General features: G+C 49.3%; 2 protein-coding genes across 3 annotated transcripts in view; one reads left to right on the top strand and one right to left on the bottom strand.

Moving 5' to 3' along the window:
* Positions 1-2686: 2686 nt before the first annotated feature.
* On the top strand, positions 2687-19186 carry F2 (coagulation factor II, thrombin). Its single transcript, XM_049617354.1, has 14 exons — positions 2687-2789; positions 3163-3326; positions 4034-4058; positions 4316-4366; positions 5796-5901; positions 6010-6146; positions 7529-7843; positions 8168-8293; positions 8377-8503; positions 9191-9358; positions 9885-10058; positions 10279-10460; positions 18715-18785; positions 18928-19186. Exons 1-14 carry the CDS (start codon positions 2711-2713, stop codon positions 19069-19071), a joined length of 1869 nt encoding a protein of 622 aa, XP_049473311.1. The 5' UTR covers positions 2687-2710; the 3' UTR covers positions 19072-19186.
* Positions 19187-21865: 2679 nt separating this feature from the next.
* The window catches only part of CKAP5 (cytoskeleton associated protein 5), a 112446-nt gene continuing 111661 nt past the window's right edge, over positions 21866-22650 (bottom strand). For both annotated transcript variants that reach the window (XM_049617273.1, XM_049617282.1), the window contains exon 44: positions 21866-22578. In XM_049617273.1, coding sequence (XP_049473230.1) covers positions 22333-22578 — 246 coding nt within the window. In that variant the 3' untranslated portion in view covers positions 21866-22332. The remainder of the gene's footprint in view (positions 22579-22650) is intronic.

Below are 22650 nucleotides of genomic sequence, written 5' to 3'. Positions count from 1 at the left end.
CTCCCTGCTAATTGGATTTGCCACTGGTACCATGGTGTGTGAATTCGTCATCATGACACGTAAACCCAGGCATAAGTCTGGGAAAGCAGGAACCAAATCTAAGCAGAAAGCTTCAGTTACTTCCCAGTGCTTAGAGAACCAAGGTTTTCTGCCTTGGAATATCATCTCCAAAGAGCCTGAGGAAGATGTGACCCAAGGCTTGTCTGTTAATGGCCATGTCTGCACATGAGCATGCCATAGGTTGAGCAAGTCTTCAAAGAGGCCAGTATGAGTTTTTCAGCAACAGGCTTGTGAGGCAAATATTGTTCTTACTCAGATTCTACAGCTGGTGAAACCTAGACCGGGCCTCCCGAACCAGCATTCCCTTCTATCGCTATAGTGCTTGTCTGTCCAGATTCTGCCAGCGAGGGAGCAAGGGGGCGGTCAGCAGGCCCCTAGCTCTGAACCCTCAGTGGAAGAGCTGCTATGTGTGGTGTGTTTTGTCCTCCTGGCCAAACACCCTCTCCTCTTGCCTTTTCTCTCTCTCCTGGTTGACTCAGCACTGGCCTCAGCTGATCCTCGGAAGAAAAGAGGATCGCCTGTCTTGAACCAGGAAGGATGAAGCCACACCTGTCTTCTCTCCACTTCTCGAGAGCCGTTCCCTTAATATGTAATTTTTTTTAAACGTTTATTTATTTTTGAGACAGAGAGAGACAGAGCATGAACAGGGGAGGGTCGGAGAGAGGGAGACACAGAAACTGAAACAGGCTCCAGGCTCTGAGCTGTCATTACAGAGCCCGACGCGGGGCTCAAACTCATGGACCACGAAATCATGACCTGAGCCGAAGTCGGCCGCTTAAGCGACTGAGCCACCCAGGCTCCCCAATATGTAATTTTTAAAGAAATGAGTGAAGTAAGATCTTTTCAATATTCCACTCAAAAAAAAAAAAAAGTGGGCTCAACATCCTTAGTCAACAGGGAATCCAAATTAAAGCCACAACGAGACACCTGCACCTCCATCAGGATGGATAATACGAAATGGATGGATAATATAGAGGGTTAGTGAGGATCTGAACGACTGCAGCTCTCAGGCATTGCTGGTGGGAGTGTAAACCAGTACCCCCACTCAGGACAACTGTTTGGCATAGCGACTTGGGCAAAACGTATGCCTGCCTTATGACCCAGCAAATCTACTCTTGTACATGGATGTTTACAGCCACACTATTCATTATAGCCAAAACAGGAAACGAATCCAAATGCCCATCAACAGGTGAATGGATAAATAAAACGTGCTCTATTCAGGCAGTGAGATGCTATGGCAGCTTCACTGATACACACAACATGGATGAATCTGAGAAGCCAGATACATAGAGGTATATGCTGTAGGTTTCCATTTCTGTTAATTTCAAAAATAGGCGAAACTGTTCTAGGGTGATGGTGGTTACAACAGTGACACTTAGGGACAGCATGCGAGGGACTGGGGTTAAAAATGTTGATCTGGTGGTTACATGGGCACATGCATAAAAATGTGAGCTAAACACTTAGATTTTTTCTAACATTGCTGCATATAAGTTAAACCTCTATTTAAAAAACAATCAACAGGTGCGTGGGTGGCTGAGTCGGTTAAGCTTCCGACTCTTGATTTCAGCTCAGGTCATGATCTCTCAGTGTGTGTGTACGAATAAAACTGATTTGTGGGAGTCCTGACCCCCAGCTCTGTGCCAGCTGTCTTTCTGCTCTGCTTGGCACTGGGCCCTGCCCTGTGATCTTCCCAGACTCTACATGATGGCAGTCTAGACCCAAACAGCCAGGCCTGAAGGATGGCAAGACAGGAACCTGTGCTCCCTGTGTTCCTGCTCTTTGTCCTTCTGTCCTCATAGATGCAGGACTAATATTTACCTTGTGGAATGCAAACAGAAAATGGGGGAGGGATGGGAGTAGGGCTGGGCGAGGGGCAGGGTAGGGCCAGCAGTCACTCTAGGCCTGGCCCAGGACAGATAGGCAGAAGGAGAGGGAGGGGCCCTGCCGAGGAGTCCCAAGGATTTGGGCTGGTCCCTGTTCTGGGGCCAGCAGCCGGTCCTAGGAGGTGAGAGGAAACAAACCAGAGGCCCAAAGGCCCTGGATCCGGCTCCTCCTCCCAAGCAGCCACTACTGGTGGCCACACCTCCTCAGCTCCCAGGCAGGAAAGTGGTTGAAAGGCTGGGGCAAGGAGGGCAGCTCTCATCTGGCCACACCCTTGTCTCTGGTTTCATTTATCTGTGTTGTGATTACATAAACCTCCCACGGGTTTATACATAATGCCTGCTGATTATTAAGCACTTATTACATTTCATGGGCATTACATTCATAATTGCCGTTAGTCCTGTTCTCCTTGTACAGATGCAGACATTGAGGCTCATGGAGATTAAAGCAACCATCACCATGTGTGAGGATTGGAAGGAGCCTCAGGAAGATCTGGTGTGCCCACTAGCCCCAGTTGGCCCATGTCTCCAGGAGGGAGGGGCTGGGCGATGGTGGGCACACTGACCTTTCCTTTGTGACTTCCTCTCAGACCATCTATCCCTGGTCCCAGGAGGGCCTGTCTTCCTGGATGGTGGGGGGTGGACTATCTCCACTAGTCCCATGGCCCTGACTTGGTGACCTCTCCCTCTTGGCTGATTTCTTCATGTTAGTTCAACATTAACCCAGAGGGGTCAGGACAAGCCCTCAGAGTTCCAGGAGCTGACACACTATGGCGCACATCCGAGGCCTGTGGTTACCTGGCTGCCTGGTCCTAGCTGCCCTGTGTAGCCTTGTGCACAGCCAGCATGGTAAGAGGGGCTTGGAGGTGGAACAGGCTGATAGCCTGGGATATGGGCCCATGGGCCAGGGTCTCCTGCCTTGACCGAGAACACAGGGCCAACCCCAAGTGGGTCTCAGCCTACAGCATACGGCTTAGGGAAGGAGTCGAGTGCTCAGGTCTGGATGTCCAGTGACTGCTCCCCTCCTTCAGGATGGGGAGTGGGGTGTCCAGTGAATGGAGAGGAGCTGGTAGGCTACTGATAGCAGCCTTTTGGGTCCTGCTGCTATCCCAGGCATCCCTTTCGGAAGCCAGCGGGGCAAGCCAGGCTCGCTTCCTGCCACCACAGAGGCCAAGACGGCCTGGCTCGCTGAGGCCGCTGTCCCACGCCCCTCCTCCTGCAGTGTTCCTGGCCCCTCAGCAAGCACTATCGCTGCTCCAGCGGGTCCGACGTGCCAACAGTGGCTTCCTGGAGGAAGTGCGCAAGGGCAACCTGGAGCGAGAGTGTGTGGAGGAGCTGTGCAGCTACGAGGAGGCCTTTGAGGCCCTGGAGTCTTCCTTTGCCACGGTGAAGGCCGGCTACACGGCAGGGTGGGGGGGCGGGCAGGAGTCATCCAGGCGGGCCCAGCTCTGGGACCACAAATGAGGCAGCAAGGGACACCTCGGCTCTTAAGCTATTGGTAACTTCAGGTCCTCTTGGGCCCCATTTCACTGGGTTGTGGAGATGAGCGACCTCAGCCTTTCTTGGAGGGCTCGACACCCGGCTGTGTCAAGATCTGGTGGCCTGGTGAGGCTCCAGACCATCAGGGGCTGCTCTGTCTTCATATGTCTGTCTGCACATGTGCACTGAGGTCTCTGGGGGCCCTGGCCCTGGCCCACATGGCCTCTCAGCTCCAGCTCTTCTGCGGTGGAGCAGTGGCCTGTGGAGTGTGGGACTCTGGTGAGGCCTCGGGGTTCTGGGTGCTTGGTGCAACCTTTCCCTTCCCCAGGGCTCTGCCTGGGCCCCACGTACCCCCTTTCTCCAGTCTAGCCCACCCATGGTTTTGGTTGGTTGAGGGAGGGACTCCCCTCTCCTCAAATACTCCTCTCCTTAGTGGGCTTGTGTTTCTGAAAACAAAAATAGGAAAACTACCACAAACCTCCCCAGAGCCTGCCCCCTGTGTGACCAGGGTGAGAGAAAGAAGAAGGTTTAAGGAGAAAATATAAAGTCTATTGAAAAACAAAATGAAACAAAACAGAATGTGCCACAACCTCATGCCAGCCCTTATTTTTCAGGATGTATTCTGGGCCAAGTACACAGGTGAGCACTGGGAAGGGCTTGCTCTTGGAAGGAAGTCCTGGGGACCCCAGTGAGAGGATGTTCTACTCTGGAGAATCTTCTGGTCATGCACCTATCCGTCCCTCCACCCATGCCTGTTTCCTCCCTCCCTCCCTCCCTCCCTTCCTTCTTACCATCTGCCTGTCCCTCTCTCTGATTTTGCATTTCATCTCACCCACCCTCTACTTGAGCCCATCCTGTCCCCACCCCAATCCCAAAAGTTTCTGGGTCTTTTCCAGCTTGTGAGTCAGTGAGGAAACCTCGAGACAAGCTCGTGGAATGTCTGGAAGGTGAGGAGCTAATGCGCGGGTGGGGGGCAGGATGTGAGCAAGCAGCCTGGGAGAAGAGCGAGGTCGGGTGGGTTAAGGTTTGTGGCCTAGCAGTGGTGGCCTCTAGCACCTGACCTTGCCTTTCTGTTCCTGTGGTCAAGGATGTATCTTTACACCTGGCTCTGTACCCAGCAATGAATTAGATGATTAATGTTGGAGGAACAAATGAATGAATAGATAATGAATTCATATTTAAGGCCTATTCTCATCCAAGCCTCCGTCCATGCCAGTCCGTCTTCCCCAGGTTCCCAGGGCAGAGCTCTGATGATGTCACATTCATTCTTCAGGACGTTGAGGGGTGCCCATTGCCCCCAGAATAAAGCACAGGCTTGTTAGCCTGGCAAACTTTGCAGGTCTGGCCTTAACCTTCCCTTCCAGCCTTATCTCCCATTGTACCAACCGTAGACCCAGACCCCCAGCTACTCAGACAGCAAGCACTTCTCTGTGCATGCCAAGATGTTTCTTCTTCCTGGCCTTTGCTTTCATTGTCATCTTCCCCTGGAGCAATTGTCACCACTTACTGAAAACATGCCTATCCTTCAAGGACTAGTTCAAAGCCATCACCTTGCTAAGCCTGCAAGGAGCCTCCTCCCTCCTCCACAGCATTCTGAATACATCTTTTATATAACAACAGACCCTAGCTCTTAACAATAACTCTTTAACCATTGGCCTTTTATTTGTTAAAGAACTTATTCAACAGACATTTTACTAAGCTTCTGCTACATACCAGGCACTATGTTGAGTGCTGGGGATTTTAAGAGAGCCAAGGATCTCACAGTCTCGTAGGGAAACAAAAATACAAAATATCAGTGTGATTGCTGGAAAAGCTCTATTCCGGGTGCCAAGACAATGCCAGGAGAAGGAACATTTAGTTTGCTGGCAGAATCAGGGACAGCCCCCCAGAAGAGGCAGAGTTCCACCTAAATTTGTGGGAAGCACTGATGAACCAACCAAAGAGCATTCCAAGGCAAAGGAAACAGCATGTGCAAAGGCCCTGATGCATGAGGAGCTAAGATAACAGGACAGATAGACCAGGGCAAGATTAGAAGGACCTTGTTCACTTTGTCATCCTACTGGCCCTGAGGAGCCACTGATTATAAGCTCCACGAGGGCAGGCACCTACCCTGACTATGTCTTACTATTCACAATGTCCTTAGTACCTGGCACAGTGTCTGTCACATGGGTGTCACATGGTGGGTACTCAGTGAATTTTAGGTGAGTATTGTTAAATAGATTGGTGAACTGCTGGGTACAGAGGAGGTGGCTGAGGAAATGCAGGTTAACGGTTGTGGAGCAGAAGTAGTTTGGAGGAGGTAGACAGACAGAGCTTTGCTAAGTGGGAGAGGGGACAGATCCTCAGGGTAAGAGATGTGGGCTGGGGTCTCTGCAGGTAACTGTGCTGAAGGTCTGGGTATGAATTACCGAGGGAATGTGAACTTCACCCGGTCAGGCATCGAGTGCCAGCTATGGAGGAGTCGTTACCCACATAAGCCTGAGTGAGTGATGGGTAGGCCTGTTGCCAGCGGGGCTGAGCATATGGGGCTAGGAGACATTGGGCGGGGGTGGGGGGGGCATGGCCTCTGCTGAGCAATTCCCTATTCCAGAATCAACTATACCACCCACCCTGGGGCCGACCTGAAGGAGAATTTCTGCCGCAACCCAGATGGCAGCACCACTGGGCCCTGGTGCTATACTACAGACCCCACCGTGCGGAGGGAAGAGTGCAGCATCCCCATCTGTGGTGAGCTGGGGATGAGTAGGCAGCTCATGGCCAAGACTCAGGTGCCTAGCAGCCTGGGACAGGAAGTGAGAGCCTGGCTACCTTTAGGCATGGGTTAGATATTTATAACATATTTGGGCCTGTGGGTCAGTGAAGTCAGCAGACCAGAGAGAGCTGACCTGACCTGCCTCCCCTGTCTTTGCTTCCTTATGACCCAGGCTGTGGCTCATTCCAAAAATGCTTTCCTTCCTGCTTGAGGCTCTCTTCCCTTCAGGATGCCCTCCTTAACCATTTCAGTCCATGGGCCCTTTTCTGAGCACTACAGAGTGCTTTACGTCCAGCCTCATATGTCCAGCCCAGAGTGATTCTGTTGTTATTCTTTTGCATGATGTGTCAGTTAGCTCTAGCCATCATAAGCCGCAAACACCCACAAAATCACAACCAGCCACAAAAGCTCAGGGGCTTACACCAATAAGCATTTATTTCTTATGTGTCTGAGGGTCAGCTTGGGTGCTGTGCTGATCTCAGCTGTGCTTGCCTGTGTCTGTGGTAGCCATTTATGCAGGCTGGGCTTGGCTGCCGGTTCGGCTTCAAACATTGGGTCCACCTGAGCTTGGCTCCTTGGGTGGGTTGGATCCTGGTCTGCTCCACATTACTCATCCTGGGGCTGAGGCTGAAAGTCACCATCTCCTAAGATGACGGTAGAGGTACAAAACTGAGTAGAAACACACAGTGTGTCTCAGGCCTAGACTCATAGCTGGGGTATCAGTCTGTCACATTCCATTGGCCAGGGTGAGCCACATGATCAAGGCCAAAGTCACCAGGTGGACAAGTACACCTTTGCCTATAAAATCACAGGGCAAAAGATGTGGAGCCAGGCAGGGGTAAAGAATTCGTCCACCAAATATGGATTGGTGTTCTTTGTCTTTCATGCATTCCTGTTGGACCCAATACTTGATCCTGGGATTTACAGCAAATTACTAGTCATGGTAACAAAAGCAGCTACCATTACACAAGCCTGCCCCCTGCCCCCACGTTGCAGGCATCCTCACTCAGCCCAGCTACCTTTCCTGCTGTGCCCCTATAAAAATAGAATCCTTCTTTAAATACTCCAGGCAGCCACTACGAACAGGTGGCAGATAGCCCAGGAGGTGAAACCTAGTTGCTATTTCTGGCCCATGTTGCACCCCACCCTTACAGTATGTATTTTGTTTAAATTTCTCAACACCCCTGCAAGAATGGCATTAGTCACCCCTTTTATAGGCAAGCAAAGTGAAGCTCAGAGAGGTCAAGTGACCTGAGATCACATAGGAAGAAGGTTGCAAGGCAGGGAGTCAAACCCTATGCGTCTGGCTCCACGTGTGGTTCCACCCACCCTGCTCCCCTGCCTCCCCACCCACCAGGCCAGGGGGGCGTCACTGTACAGCCGACCCCACGCTCCAGAAACTCCACGGTGAATCTGCCACCTCCATCGGACTCCTGCATCCCTGAGCGTGGCCGGTACTACCACGGTCGCCTGGCGGTGACCACACATGGGTCCCCCTGCCTGGCCTGGGACAGCAGTCAGGCCAAGGCCCTGAGCAAGAACCAGGACTTCAACCCTTTGGTGCCGCTGGAGGAGAACTTCTGCCGCAACCCGGACGGGGATGAGGAGGGCGTGTGGTGTTATGTGTCCGGGGAGCCTGGTGACTTCGAGTACTGCAACCTGGAGTACTGCGGTGAGGCGGGGCCGGGGAGCCTGAGGCTGGGGGCGGAGCCTGGGGGCGGAGCCGAGCAGCGCCTCTTCTGACTCAGGGCTGCCCCGCCGCTAGGGGGCGCGGTCCGCGGCAGCGCCTCCTCCCGGCGGCAGGGCCGGTCTGGCCCCACGCGCAGGTGAACCTGCTCGGGCCCGACGCAGAGTTCCCGAGGCCGTGGTGTGCTGGGCTCTCAGCCTCTTGCCCAAGGGCCTCCGAGGCCGCCCGGGGAGGGGGGGTGGTGCTGGGGAGGCTAAGAAGGGGCTGCGCACAGGCTGGCCCGGCCTCAGCCGCGCCTGCTCTCCGCAGAGGAGCCGGTGGAAGACGTGGGCGACAGGCTGGCCGAGGACCTGGACGCGCCCATCGAGGGACGCACCACGGCCGAGGAGTTCCAGACCTTCTTTAACGAGAAGACCTTCGGCGCCGGGGAGGCAGGTGAGGTGGTGGCGGCGGCGGGGTGGGGAGAGGCGTGGGGCTCGGGGCACAGCTCGGTTCCTCACACCGGGCTTGCTGTGCAGACTGTGGGCTGCGGCCTCTGTTCGAGAAGAAGTCGTTGAAGGACAAAACAGAAAAGGAGCTTCTGGATTCCTACATCGACGGGCGCATCGTGGAGGGTTGGGACGCAGAGATTGGCACTGCACCCTGGTGCGTCGTGGGGACAGCCTGGGGGGGGGGGGAGACTGTGGGGACACCCGCCGGGGCACTCTTACCTCACAGGCCTGGGCTTCCCAGCTCAGGACAGCTGACACTCCTCTGAGATTGGGGGTATTGCTTCTTACACGCAGAGGGTGAAGCTGAGGCCCAGAGAGCTTAAGGGGTCTGCCTACTTGAGTCAGTTTCTCTGACCCCAGAGCTATGCCAGGCTGTGCAAATTCTGGACCTGCAGAAGCTGGGGAGGGTGCAGATATCAGGAGGCAGCCCCTTGGGGTCATGTGGAGGCTCCAGTTCTCAAGGGCAACCAGATCAAGCTGGGTTCTAGGCCTAGCAGGCAGCTCTGTCCAGTTGTTGTGTGTGTGTGTGTGTGTGTGTGTGTGTATGGGTGTGTGTTTAATGTTTATTTATTTTTGAGACAGAAACAGAGCATGAGTGTGGGAGGGGCAGAGAGAGAGGGAGATACAGAATCCGAAGCAGGCTCCAGGCTCTGAGCTTGAACTCACCAACCGCGAGATCAGGTGCAGAGAGATAATGACCTGAGCCAAAGTCGGACATTTAACCGACTGAGCCACCCAGGCACCCCTGTCCAGTTAGTTCTTAAACCTGGGACTTTTCTACTTTAGGGCATGTGGAGAGGCAGCCCACCTAGCTCCTAATGCTGCCCACTCCCCCTCCCAGGCAGGTAATGCTTTTCCGGAAGAGTCCCCAGGAACTGCTGTGTGGGGCTAGCCTCATTAGTGACCGCTGGGTCCTCACCGCTGCCCACTGCCTCCTGTACCCGCCTTGGGACAAGAACTTCACCGAGAATGACCTTCTGGTGCGCATTGGCAAGCACTCCCGCACCAGGTACAGGATGGGGGCCCATGGATGTCTGCCAGGGCTCAGAGTCCTTCAGAGTGATGGTGAGGGGCTCTGGTGGCTCTGGGGCATGTGGGATATATCTGTACATGTCCCACAGTAGAACACCCAGCAGTCTCTGCTGTGAGGTCCATTTGGCCATGTCTCAGCTGAGGTTTGGAGCTGGGGACAGAGAAACTAAGGCTTTGCAGAGAATGAAATCCTGGCCAGTCTCCATCTCCCCTCCAGGCACCAGGACGGGGCCCAAGTGTGAGCTGTGAACAGAGACTGTTTGGACCAGGGCCTGCAGCCTGCATTCCTCCCCCACCTGCCTAGACTCTTTGACTCCAAAGCCCTGAGCAGCTTCAGGCCGGAAGATGCTGCCAGGGCAGGAGCCAGTGCTCTCCCTTCACTGGTGGCCTGAGGGTGGCCCCTTTCCTGGACCCCGAGGGCAGGCGGTTTCTCTTCTCAGGGACTGGCTGCCCCCCACCAGGTGGCTTACAGCTTCTCCGTCTCCCTGTTGGGGTTTGCGCAGGTACGAACGAAGCATTGAAAAGATCTCCATGCTGGAAAAGATCTACATCCACCCCAGGTACAACTGGAGGGAAAACCTGGACCGCGACATTGCCCTGCTGAAGCTCAAGAAGCCCATCACCTTCAGCAGCTACATCCACCCCGTGTGCCTGCCTGACAAGGACACAGTGGCCAGGTGGGGTTCGGGGGGTGGGGGGTCTCCGGGCTGGGTTCTGGGCCTGGGGGACACTGCAGCCTCGCAGAAGTTCCTTCCCCTTCCAGGCCTCGGGGGCTCAGAGTAAACCCAGAAGTTCTTTCTGCGCCGGTGTTTTAGATTCGGGTCTCCAAGGGAGTGTTGAGGCCAGGGGGCTCCTGGAGGGGCCAGTTCTCACAAGGTCCTTCTCCTTTCCCCAAAGACTGATCCAGACTGGATACAAAGGGCGGGTGACAGGCTGGGGCAACCTGAAGGAGACGTGGACGGCCAGTGTTGGTGAGGTACAGCCCAGCGTCCTGCAGGTGGTGAACTTGCCACTTGTGGAGCAGCCGGTCTGCAGGGCGTCCACCAGGATCCGCATCACGGACAACATGTTCTGTGCTGGCAAGTCCCCCGGGCGCTTCTGGGCCTCAGGGTGGGGGGACTGAGACATGTGAAGGGCGCAGGCCTATTCCAATCCTGGATCTGGTCACTTACAAGCCAAATGGCTTCGGGCAAAGTTGCATAACCTCTCGGAGGCTCAGTCTCTTCCTCTGTAAAATGGAGATGAAAGTCTCTATCCTGTAAGGTAGTGTGAGGGTTAGATTAGATTGTGTGTGTGTGTGTGTGTGTGTGTGTGTGTGTGTGTGATATTTATATTATAAACTACTAGGTGTGCTAGTCACTGGTTAAGTTGTTGATAGACATAAGTCCACACAGCATGAGGCCATGGGTGGAGGAAAAGCCATTTGTTCAGTCATTCAGCAAATATTTATTGAATGCCTTTTGTGATCAATATTCTACAGTATACAACAAGGACCCAAGCACAATGCCTGTGTCCTCAGAGAGCTCCCTTCCTAGGAGAGAGTGTCCGTAAACAGATGTAGAATAGCAACCTCTGCTAGGAAGAAAAATCAAGCAGAGTAAGGGAGAGAGAGATGGGGACAGGGTAGGCTAAAGAGAGTGGTTGGTCAAGGCTGGAGAAGGTCTCTCTGAAAAGAAACTAGAAGTGAAGAAGAGCCAGTCTAGGGGAAGTGCACTTCAGGGTGAGGGGAGAGTAGGTTCAAAGGCCCTGGGGTGGGAGTGTGCTTAGTGTGTCTGAGGAACAACAGGGAGGCTAGTGTGGCTGGAGTGCAGGAAACATAGGCAGGGCAGCAGTAGATGAGGGGAGGGAGGGAGGCAGCCATAGATGGGCACTTCTTTTAGGGCCTTGAAGGACTTTGGCTTTTATTGAGATAGGAAGTTTTGGAGGGTTGGGGACAGGTGAATAGATGGTTTAACTTAATTAAAAATTTTTAGTTTAGGGGTGCTTGGCTGGCTTAGTTGGTGGAGCATGGGACTCTTGATCTCAGGGTCATGAGTTCAAGCCCTACATTGGGCACAGAACTTACTTTAAAAAAAAAAATTTTTTTTTAGTGTGATTTCAGACTCATAGAAAAGTCACAAAAATAATTCAAAGAATTCCTGTATACTGTCATCAAGATTCTGTCCCCCACTTTGTGTGTGTATTTATAGACATATAAACACATATACACACACTGACAGTAAATTATACATATGCCTTTTTACCCACATAGTTGAATAGATCCAAAAAACAAAGATGTTCTCTAACATAACAAGTACAATTGTTAAAATCAGGAAATTAATAATGATATAATACCATTATTTAATCTGTGCACCTTATTCAAATGTTTTCCAGTTGTCCTACTTACTAATGTCTTCTAAGGCAAAGGGGGAAAAGGTTTTTCTCATCTGGATCCAATCCAGGGTCACACACCGTCTTTAGTTGTCAATCTTTTTTCTTTGTCTTCCATGGCTTGGACATATTTGGCAAGTGCAGCCCAGTGAATCTGTAACTTGGCTCTCAGTTCAGTTTATCTAAGGTTTTGGTTTCCTTGTGATCAGATTCAGGCTAAGCCATGCTGTGTCCTTCTAAGTCTGCTCCGTTAGCAGACGTGTGACATCAATTTGTCCCATACCTGGTGAGATTAACTCTGACTTCTTGGTTAAGGTAGTGTCTGCATCTGGCCAGTTTCTCACTCTGAGGTTCTGCTAATAACTATCTTGTGGGGAGAAACTTTGACACTATGTATTCTGTTTCTCATCAAACCATTCTTCCAACTCTGGAGGGCTGCCTAATGGTGATTTTCTAATTCTGTCTTTCCTTCTACATTTATTAGTTATTTCATTGTAAGGGAGCCCTCTCCTTTCTTTCATTCTGTCAGTGTGGACTCCTGGGTCTTTATTCTAAGGGCTATAATTTGCTACTATCATTATTTATTTTGATTTTCAAATTTGCCAAGTTTGGCCAGCGGGAGTCCCTTCAGCCTGGCTTCTGTGACTTTTGATGTCCCTGTCATTCCTGAGTACTTTCTTACATTGGCAGAGTGAGATATTCCAGATTCAACCCACCTTCTTTCTAGTGGAGAACAGTGCTTAGAAACCAAGATCTGGGTGCTAGGTGTGCACATTGCTACTGGGATGTCATTGCTTCTATGTCCTCTCAGCAGACAGATCTAGAAAACGTGTGTATTATGCATACACCAACATCTAGATTGATTTTTCTTTCTATCATCTATCAGTTTCTATATCTGAACCTGCCTACTGCAATCCAGCAGGATTAATTTTAGTTTCTCCCTTTCCATATTTGTAACTCTCTGTTGTAGGGAGAAATTTGACTCCTATTATTCATATGATACTAACTTATTTGATCAATACTAGAATACATTGTTTCAGAATCACCCATCCATCTCACAGTGAAAAACAATCCTACTAAGGATCAGCATTTCTTCACAGTGTTTCTGTCTTCAGCCTACGGATACATAGTTGAAATGCTGTGTTCAAAAGTAACTTGGGAGGTATCTGGGTGGTTCAGTTGGTTGAACGTCAGACTCTTGATTTTTGGCTCAGGTCAAGATCTCATAGTTTTTGGGATCGAGCCCTGCATTGGGCTCTATGTGGACAGCATGGAGCCTGCTTGGGATTCTCATTCTCTCCCCCCCTTTGACTCTCTTCCTCTGCTCATGCTGTCTCTCTCTCAAGTAACATGGGTTAGTTTTTTCTTCCCTTCTCTGTGTTTTTATTTAAAATACAGTTAGGCTTAGTTTCTAATTGTATTCAACTTTGTTGAATCCCATCTTTGTCATTTTTATTTTTGGAGTATTAACATGCTTCTGAAACTCAGACAGTGACACTCCCCTTTCCCTTCTATCCTTTTACCCCCTTATCCTTTCCACTCCATTGCCATCCAGGCTGTTAGTCACCCCATAGCAGTAGTTTGTGGTTTTTTTTTCTTCCTGTGTTTCTTTTAGCACAAATGAGCAGACACATATGTATTTTATTCCCCCGCTTTGTTTTAATTAAAAAAAAATTTTTTTTATTGTATATTCATTTTTGAGAGAGAGCACGAGCAGGGAAGGGATAGAGAGAGAGGGAGACATGGAAACCCAAGCAGGATCCAGGCTCTGAGCTGTTAGCACAGAGCCCGATGTGGAGCTCGAACCCACAAACTGAGATCATGACCTGAGCTGAAGTCAGAGGCTCAACTGACTGAGCCACCCAAACACCCCTTTTTAAAATTTTTAAAAAATGTTTATTTATTTTTGAGAGAGAAAGCGTGAGTGGGGACAGGGGCAGAGAGAGAGAGGGAGACACAGAATCTGAACCAGGCTTTAGGCTCTGAGCTGTCAGCACAGAACCCGACGCGGGGCTGGAACTCATGAACTACGAGATCATGACCTGAGCCGGAGTCGGATGCTCAACCAACTAAGCCACCCAGGCGCCCCTTTTATTTCCCTCTTTTTACACACACTGTAGCATGCTGTAGACATTCTTTTGTATTTTGCTTTTTTCACTTTTTACAAAAACTTTAAAAAATTAAAAAAAAATTTTATTGTTTATTTTTGAGAGAGAGGCAGAGCATGAGCATGGGAGGGGCAGAGAGAGAGGGAGACACAGAATCAAAAGCAAACTCCAGGCGATGTGGGGCTTGAACCCATGAACCGTGAAATCATGACCTGAGCTGAAATCAAGAGTTGGATACTTAACCATTTTGAGAGAGAGAGAGAGCAGGAGAGGGAGAGAGTGAGAAAGAGAGAATTCCAAGCAGGCTCTGCACTGTCGGTGCAGAGACTGACGTGGGGTTCAAACCCACAAACCGTGAGATTATAACCTGAGCTGAAATTAGGAGTCAGACGCTTAATGGACTGAGGCACCCTGGTACCCAGGCACCCTGCTTTTTTCAGTTTATATATCCTGGAAATTCACTCCATATTGGTTATAGACTTTTTTTTCCTTATTCCTTTTTTTTTTTTTTTTTTAATGTTTTGTTTATTTTTGAGGTGGGGAGGGGCAGAGAGCGAGAGGGAGAGGAATCCCAAGCAGGCTCCACACCATCAGCACAGAGCCTGATGCAGGGCTCAAACTCACAAACTGTGAGATCATGACCTGAGTCGAAATCAAGAGTCCCAGATGCTTAACTGACTGAGCTACCCCGGTGCCCCTTTTTTTTCTTATTTTTAAAAAAAAAAAAAAAAAAAAAAAAAAAGCCACACCATGTAGTCCATTATGTAGACGCACCATAGCTTGTTCAACTGTTTCCTGTGTGGGGGCATTTAGATTGTTGTCAATATTTTGCAATTGAACATCTTTTCAGATGCTTGAGGACCATTTTTATAGTATTTTTTATGAATTATTCATGGGTTTTTTGCCCATTTTTTGTCCCTTTCCCGTCAATTGTTGAGAGTTCTTCATGTATTGGCAGTATAGGCCTTTGTGATATATGTTGCAAATATTTTCTCCCAGTTCGGTTTTTAATGTTTATAACCTTTTACCGTTTCTTGAAAAAAAAATTTTTTTTAATGTTTATTTATTTTTGAGACAGAGAAAGACAGAGCATGAACGGGGGAGGGTCAGAGAGACGCAGACACAGGCCCCAGGCTCCAAGCTGTCAGCACAGAGCCCGACGCGGGGCTCGAACTCACAGACCGTGAGATCATGACCTGAGCTGAAGTCGGGCGCTTAACCGACTGAGCCACCCAGGCGCCCCAACCTTTTACTATTTCTAATTAAAAATTTTCTTTAGGTAGCCAAAGGTATTAATATTTTATTGCGTCTGGATTTTGATGGAGTTAGAAAAACTTTCCTTACATCCAGGTCATAGAGAAATTCACTCATGTTTTCTTCTGGTACTTAGTTTCATTTTTCTACACTTGGACCCCTGAGTCATTTGGAGTCTATTCTTGGGTATGATGCAAGGTATGGATCTAACTTCTCTTTGTCCAAATGGCTAACCAGCTGTCCCCACACCATTTATTAAAAATTCTATCTTTGCCCAGTGATTTGATTTTTTTTTTTTTTTAAGTAAGCTCTACCCCCAGCGTGGGGCTTAAATGCACAACCCCAGGACCAGGAGTCATGTGCTGTACCAACTGAGCCAGCCAGGCGCCTCTGCCCCAGTGATTTGAGATGTCACACTTGTCACATACTAGGCTCTATTTGTATTCAAATCTGTTTCTATTCAAAGACATTCTATTTGGTTCTCCTGGTCTGTTGTCTATTCTATTAAAGTACTGTCTTGTTTTAATTATAGAGACTTTAGCGTATGTTTTAATATCTGGTAGGGTTTGTTGCCTCCTGTTTTTCTTTTCCAGTGTTTTCCTGGCAATTCTTGCATGTTTGTTTTTCTGTATGAACTTTGGTATCAATTTGTCTAGCTCCATTAAAAAAAAAAAAGCCTATGGATATTTTTGTTGGGATTGTGTTAAATTTATAAATTAATTTAGGGAGAAGTGACATCTTTTTGATGTCATTCTTTTCAAGGACAAGAAATGTCTGCCCATTTGCTCAAGTCTATGTTGTATCTTTCTAGAGTACTACAATCTATTATGTTTTTTTTTTACTCCTTAGCACCTTATTTTATATATTGTGTTTTAATAATTTTTTTTTAACGTTTATTTATTATCGAGAGACAGAGAGACACAGAGCGTGAGCAGGGGAGGGGTAGAGAGAGAGGCAGACATAGAATCCGAAGCAGGCTCCAGGCTCTGAGCTGTCAGCACAGAGCCCGACACGGGGCTTGAACTCACGAACTGAGATCATGACATGAGCCAAAGTCGGACGCTTAACAGACTGAACCACCCAGGTGCCCTTACATTTTATTTTTAAGTAATCTCTACACCCAGTGTGGGGCTCGAACTCGCAACCCCAAGACCAAGAGACGCAGACTCTACTGACTAAGCCAGCCAGGTGCCCTCTTATTTAGGTCATTTATATCCTTATTTATTTTCAGTTCACTTGATCTTTTACTGAGTTTGTGTTAAATTCTATTAATGTATTTCTGTCTCGTCGCATTGCTTACAGTCTCTTTATAAATGTGGTTGTTGTGCTGTTTAGCACAGGTAGTGGTAATTGATATTTATTCATTATGAATTGTGGCTTTTAGCATTAAAAGTGTACTACTTCCTTAAATTATTTTCAACTTCAGGATCACTGTTTCTTCCTCATTTTTTGTTTCCATTCACTTGATATACCTTTGTCCATCCCTCCAACTTTAGCCTCTATGAATCATTTTGTTTTGTCTCTTATATCTAGCATAGTTAGGTCCTGCTTTGTGAGTCAAATTAAAAGTCATTTTTGGGGAGGGGCACCTGGTTGGCTCAGTCTGTTAAATGTCTGACTTGATTTTGGCTCAGGTCATGATCTCACCATTGTGAGATTGAGCCCCATATCGGGCTCTGCGCAGAGCCTGGAGCCTGCTTGGGATTCTCTCTCTCTCTCTCTCTCTCTCTCTCCCTCTCTCTCTCTCTCTCTCTGTCCCTCCCCTGCTCACGCTCTTTCTCTCAAAATAAATAAACTTAAAAAAAAAAAAAGAGAGGAAGAATTAAAAGAAATCTTTTTCTTTTTTAAGTGAGTTAAGCCCATTCACATTTATTGATATGATTGAATTTGTATTCATAGTTTGTGATTATTACGTGTATTATGTTTCATTTGCTGTATTTTTTCCCATGTGATCTTTTCTTTGTGTTTTTAAATATATATTTACGAAGGTTTGCATTTTTGTTCTAGTGATTATCTTTGGGCTTCTACCTTTTTGAAATGCCTTTTGTTCCTTCTTTTCTTATATGACCTATTAATTCTTAACTCCCACCTGTTGGCTATACAACAATCAATGAGTTTACACTCCTCTTCAGGATCTTTGATATTTTTAGCTTCATTTTTCTACTTGTCAGAACAGTTAATCAGCCCTTTTGCTAAAGCATTCATCTCTTGGTTGGATGAAGCAGGTTCTTCAACAACGGTTATGGTGGTAGAATTTCTTGAGTTTGTGTTTGTTAACTGTTTTTCTGTAGTCTTGACACCGGAAGCTCTGATTGGCTGTGTATAAAATCCGTGGCTTACGTTTTCCTTCCCTGAATTTTTAAAAGAAGTATAGCTTTGTTGTTGCTTACTTACTTTGTATGTTGGTTTTGAAAATCTGATGCTGGTGTAATTCTTTAGAACTTGTGAGGTATTTGGTCTTTTGTGCTTGGAGGCTTTTTTCCTTCATCTTTGAAGTTTTATTGGGATATGTCCCAGAGCTGAGTGTTTCAGGTCATTTTTGCCAGCTACCCCATGTGGATCCTTTCAATGTATACCTTTAATCTTATTTTATTTCTGTAAGTTTTCTTGGATTATATAATACATATTAGTTTTGTTCCAAGGTCTGATTTTTCTTTTAAGGGACTCCGATTTCTTCTTTGGTCTGAGTTCTACTTCAGTCCCTTTGTGTTTCTTCCTACTGATTTGTCCATTTATTTAAAATTTTTGGATGTCTGGGGGCGCCTGGGTGGCTCAGTCGGTTAAACGTCCGACTTCGGCTCAGGTCAAGATCTCACGGTCCGTGAGTTCGAGCCCCGCGTCGGGCTCTGTGCTGACAGCTCAGAGCCTGGAGCCTGTTTCAGATTCTGTGACTCCCTCTCTCTGACCCTTCCCCATTCATGCTCTGTCTCTCTCTGTCTCAAAAATAAATAAACGTTAAAAAAAATAAAAAATAAAATTTTTGGATGTCTGATTCAAGGTATTTTGTTACATCCTACACTTTTGCTTGAGGAAATTTCATTCAGTTAGTTTTCCTCTGTTTCATAGTTGTTTGGGGGGAGAATTTTTATTAGCCAAGGTGCTTTTTATTCTTATTTTTTGTTTCCCTAGTATCTTGGTATGGATCTCTTTAGTTGTCATCCATTCATTTTGTAGATTTGGTGTCATTTACAAGGTTCCAATTCAGTTCTACCCACTTCTTTTATCTAGTAGATATTTACATTCTCCTCTCCACATAAGTGTTAATATTAGATGCCCATTAAATATACTCAATTGACTTGAAGTTTGGGTGTTTTCCGTATTCCGGTGATGATGATGGTGTGCGTGTGTGCGCGTGCGTGAGATAGGCAAACTAGTTCAGGGGAGAGATGCCTGTGCTGTGACCAGGGATGGAGGCGGTGAGAAGTAGCTGACTGGGATGCGTGCTGAAGACAGAGCTGTGATAAGGACTGCACGTGAGGGGTGAGGAAGTGAGGAGTCGAGGATGACCACAAAGGGTCAAGTGGACACTCGCCAGCTGTCTCTTCCAGAGGAGTGGAGGGAGCACGAGCTCTGCGCCTGAGCTCTACTCTTCTTTCTCAAGGTTACAAGCCCAATGAAGGGAAGCGAGGGGATGCTTGTGAAGGCGACAGCGGGGGACCCTTTGTCATGAAGGTAAGCATCACTGAAGGCCAGGAGCTGGTGGCTGGATCTTCTGAGGGTGCAGGGGGGGTAAGCACAGACCCAGTTTTCAGGAGGAGTTGCCTGCCACTGCCTTGGACTTGACTCTGTTGGAATCCCCACGTCTCTTCCTCAGAGCCCCTTTAACAACCGCTGGTACCAAATGGGCATCGTCTCATGGGGCGAAGGCTGTGACAGGGATGGAAAATACGGCTTCTACACACACGTGTTCCGCCTGAAGAAGTGGATACGGAAGGTCATTGATCAGTCTGGAAGTTAGGGGGCCGTTCACCTTCTAGGCTCCTCGCTGCAAAATCACAGAAACCAAGTCGGAGGAATTATTTTTGTGCTTTGTTCCTAAAAGTATAGTTCTCAATAAAAGTGCCTGTCAACAAGCCTCAGCGCTCCCAGTGCCATTCGTGGGCAGCTCTGGAAGAGCCAGTCCGACTGGATGAACAGGACTTAGCGGGTCCCCCAGTCACAGAAGGGGGGCGGGGCAGGTGATGGGGAGGTGGTGGCCTGAGAGTAGGAGCACTGAAAATGTTCCGGACTTGGGGCCTTCGTGGGTTAGCTCATTTCATGCTCGTAAGAGGTAGGTGAGGAAATCAAGTAGGAGAAGCGTCTTGTCCAAGGTCACACAGTTAAGAAGGGCCAGAGTTGGACTTGGAGCACAGAAGATACTGAAACCTGTGCTTTCAGTCGCTCTGCTGTCTGTAAAGCGCTTGTCCCGGGACCAGAGAAGAGGCGGGAGGAAGACCGGAGCGATGAGGGATGAGTAGGTACACCTTTCTCTTTACCTGCCGCTTTCCTCGGAAGTCCCTATGTGCTTCTGCACGTCATTAAAATGACATCAGATTAATGCCCCCAACAGGCTCAGTTATTTGAAGTGCCTTCATCTGAGAGTCTCGTGGGATATGGTGGTTCGGAGTGTGGGCCCCAGCGTCAGACTGTCTGGGTTCAGTCTTCTGGGATAGGAAAGGGAGAACCACGGACAAGGCACTTGACTTCCGTGAGCCTGTTTCCTTACATGGAAGATGTGCGCAATGACATTACTTGCCTCAGTAAGGTTTTGAGGAGTAATTTAGGTAACGTGTATGGTGTACTTAGCCAAGTGCCCAGTACCTGGTAAGCTGTGCATAAATCACGACCGCCTGTATGCTCACTCCTGCCTGGTGTGATCAGAGTTGCTCTGCCACTCCCCTCCTCTGGCCCCTGCAAATAGCACGTTGGTGGGGTTGTTGCTTCCTGGGATTTCTACTCACATCATCGTTATCAGACCCGAGCAATTTGTTTCTCTACGAGATGGGACCTAGAGGGTGTATAAGTAGATTCAGAAAGGGTTTGGACGAATGTCCGAGTCCTAAGAGTCACAGCATGTTCTCGAAGGTTGCTCCTGGCAGAGGTCGTTGGTCTGGGATGGAGCACGGCGGACGCACCACTGCCCTTCTGCGCGGCTCCACCGAGTTTCAGGCTGCACCATGGCCCGTTGCCACTCCCGTTCGGTGCATCTGTGGCTGGGGAGTGAGGCACCACAGCCTGCAACAGGTACAACACTGAGTGTCGGCTGGCGTGAGATGCCGATCACTTGATAATTCTCTGGGGGTCTGTGCTGTGAAGTCTCATCCCTGAGCTCGTTGGGGGAAGAACATGGATGCCACCATGATCACCATTTGTGACCTAGAACCTTCAACTAAGATCTATAAACCTCATGGTTTAGAGCGGGAAGGGACTGAAGGTAAGTACTTTTGCCCCCTTCCCTCCTCTTTATTTTCCCTTCCCGTTTTTCAATACTTTCAGGAACAGAGAATTGGGACTGAGTTCCTTTGCCCTTGTTTGGTTCTGGTTGACCAGAAAGCAGGGGGAAAACTGGGAAGTCAGTGAGTTTGCAGGACCTTGACGGCCCAGAGCTTTTTTAAAATTTATTTTTTAACGTTTATTCATTTTTGAGAGACCGAGACAGAGCGTGAGTGGGGGAGGGGCAGAGAGAGAGGGAGACAGAATCCCAGGCCGGCTCCAGGCTCTGAGCTGTCAGCACCGAGCCCGACGCTGGGCTTGAACTCACGAGCCATGAGATCGTGACCTGAGCCGAAGTCGGACGCTTAACCGACTGAGCCACCCAGGTGCCCCCAGCCCAGAGCTTTTAACCAGATTGGGGAAATGGATTAGGAATTCGAGTATCCCAACTCTGCTTTTGAAACAAGGGTACACATTCTCAAGATCACTTCCCTTCAACACAGCTGTCAGCATACAAATTGCTGACCCAAGCACAGCCACTCTTTCCAAAAACATTGTCCCAGCACAGCAGCAAACTAACTCCTCGGTCTTCCTTCCAGGGAGCGCCTACTCCCATGTTCCCACTGCGGGGGGCAGAGGCGAGTGTGATTCCAGGCAGCACGGGGGCCACCTGAGAACCACACTAGAAGCAACTTTCCGCCAGCCTTTCATTTCTTGAGCGCCAGCTGAGTGAAAGGTAGTCTAGAAAAAAGTTCCTTGACCCCATTGGCTGCCCAAGAAGTTGCCCGTGTGAATCCAGAGCCTCTTAGTGCTAAAGGGTTTTTCTGACTGTGGAGGGAGGCCCTGGGGAATTTATCCCAGAGGAGACTCCTCCGTTCCCTTTCTGGTCCTCAGACTGAGCATGAAGCAGCTGTGGGTTTAGACTCAGACGCCAGAAACCAGGCAGGAAACTCCTGAACGTCCCCCCACCTCCTTGAGTCAGATGCTCCCCAATCCAGTCCCCGTGTGAGAGGCACCGCGGCCCAGCCAGAACGGGGCCCATCTCGCGTGCAAAGTGGCAGGAAGCCCGAGAGCTCCTTGGGACCACAGTGCTGGTGGGAGGGAAGTCATGACCTGGACCTCAAAATGGGGAAGAAAGGGACTCCTTTGCTCTCCCGGGGGCTGCAGGTGGAAAGCAGGAAAGGTGCTCTGCTGCTCCTCCCAAGGGAGCAGAAGCCCAAGCCTGTGCACCCGGCCCCGGCGCTGCTCCGTGAGGGGGCCTCCCTAACCGTTCTGTGGCTGCCGGCCGGGCCCAAGAACCGTGACAGAGCTGCCCAGATACGGAGCATCTTGGGAGACGGTTCTAGTTAATGCAAACTTTATTTATAAAAGACTCTTAAATTAGTTGTATCATGCCATGCATTCATACAGAATACAGTGACCCTTCAGGGCTACAGGGAGAAGAGCTCACAAACTCAAAGGAAAAACTATTAAAGTTTCTAATAGTTAAAAGCTAGGAAAGATCAGGATGACTTTACAAATGAGCAGTTAAAAATAAAAGACAAAGGCTATGGAGACTAGTCGGAGCTGAGAGGAGGGCAGCTGTTTACAAGTCTGTACACTAAACTACTACACGGACAGTCTTCTAGAGGCAGGGCGCTGGCGGAGAAGCAGAGTATGTACAACGACTCGCGCCGCGGCGGCTCCTTCCGGACCCGCGGTGTGTACAGCCGGCCAGTCTGTGTGCTAGGCCTGCCGAGGCCCTTCGACTAGGAGGACTCCGAGTTTAGTGAACTGAAGCTGCGGGGTGCCGGGGGCTGGGGCGGCTTCACTTGCGACTGCTCTTTATTCTCTCCAGTCTCTTTTTCAAGTCGTCAATGTTAGCCGTGGAGGACGAGGACGTGGTCGTGGTTCCCGAAGAGTGAGTCTGGTGAGAATCCAGGTCCAAGTGCTGGTGCTGCTCCCGGGACTCCCGGAGCTGAGAGAGTTTGCTGTGCAGCATGTCTGTGGAAGAGGCAACCGTGGGAACTGCTGGTTTGGAGAGCAGAGAGGTCAACGGAGGTCGGTCATCTTGCTGTGGAGACAAGGGGAGACATTGGTAAAGCGGGTCGGTGCGCAGCTCTGGAACGGCAGCGGCCACTCCGTC

This window comes from Panthera uncia, chromosome D1 (genome assembly GCF_023721935.1).
Source record: "Panthera uncia isolate 11264 chromosome D1, Puncia_PCG_1.0, whole genome shotgun sequence".
In the NCBI taxonomy this organism is placed as follows: domain Eukaryota; kingdom Metazoa; phylum Chordata; class Mammalia; order Carnivora; family Felidae; genus Panthera; species Panthera uncia.
The sequence above is the reverse complement of the archived record's forward strand: the minus strand, read 5'-3'. Positions and strand labels throughout refer to the sequence as shown.

Excerpts from the sequence above, each read along its gene's own strand:
- F2 (XM_049617354.1), top strand. The coding sequence starts at position 2,711 with ATGGCGCACATCCGAGGCCTGTGGTTACCTGGCTGCCTGGTCCTAGCT. Across the intron at positions 3,327-4,033 it reads TGGAGTCTTCCTTTGCCACG|GATGTATTCTGGGCCAAGTA; the intron begins GTGAAGGCCGGC and ends CTTATTTTTCAG. Across the intron at positions 5,902-6,009 it reads CGTTACCCACATAAGCCTGA|AATCAACTATACCACCCACC; the intron begins GTGAGTGATGGG and ends TCCCTATTCCAG.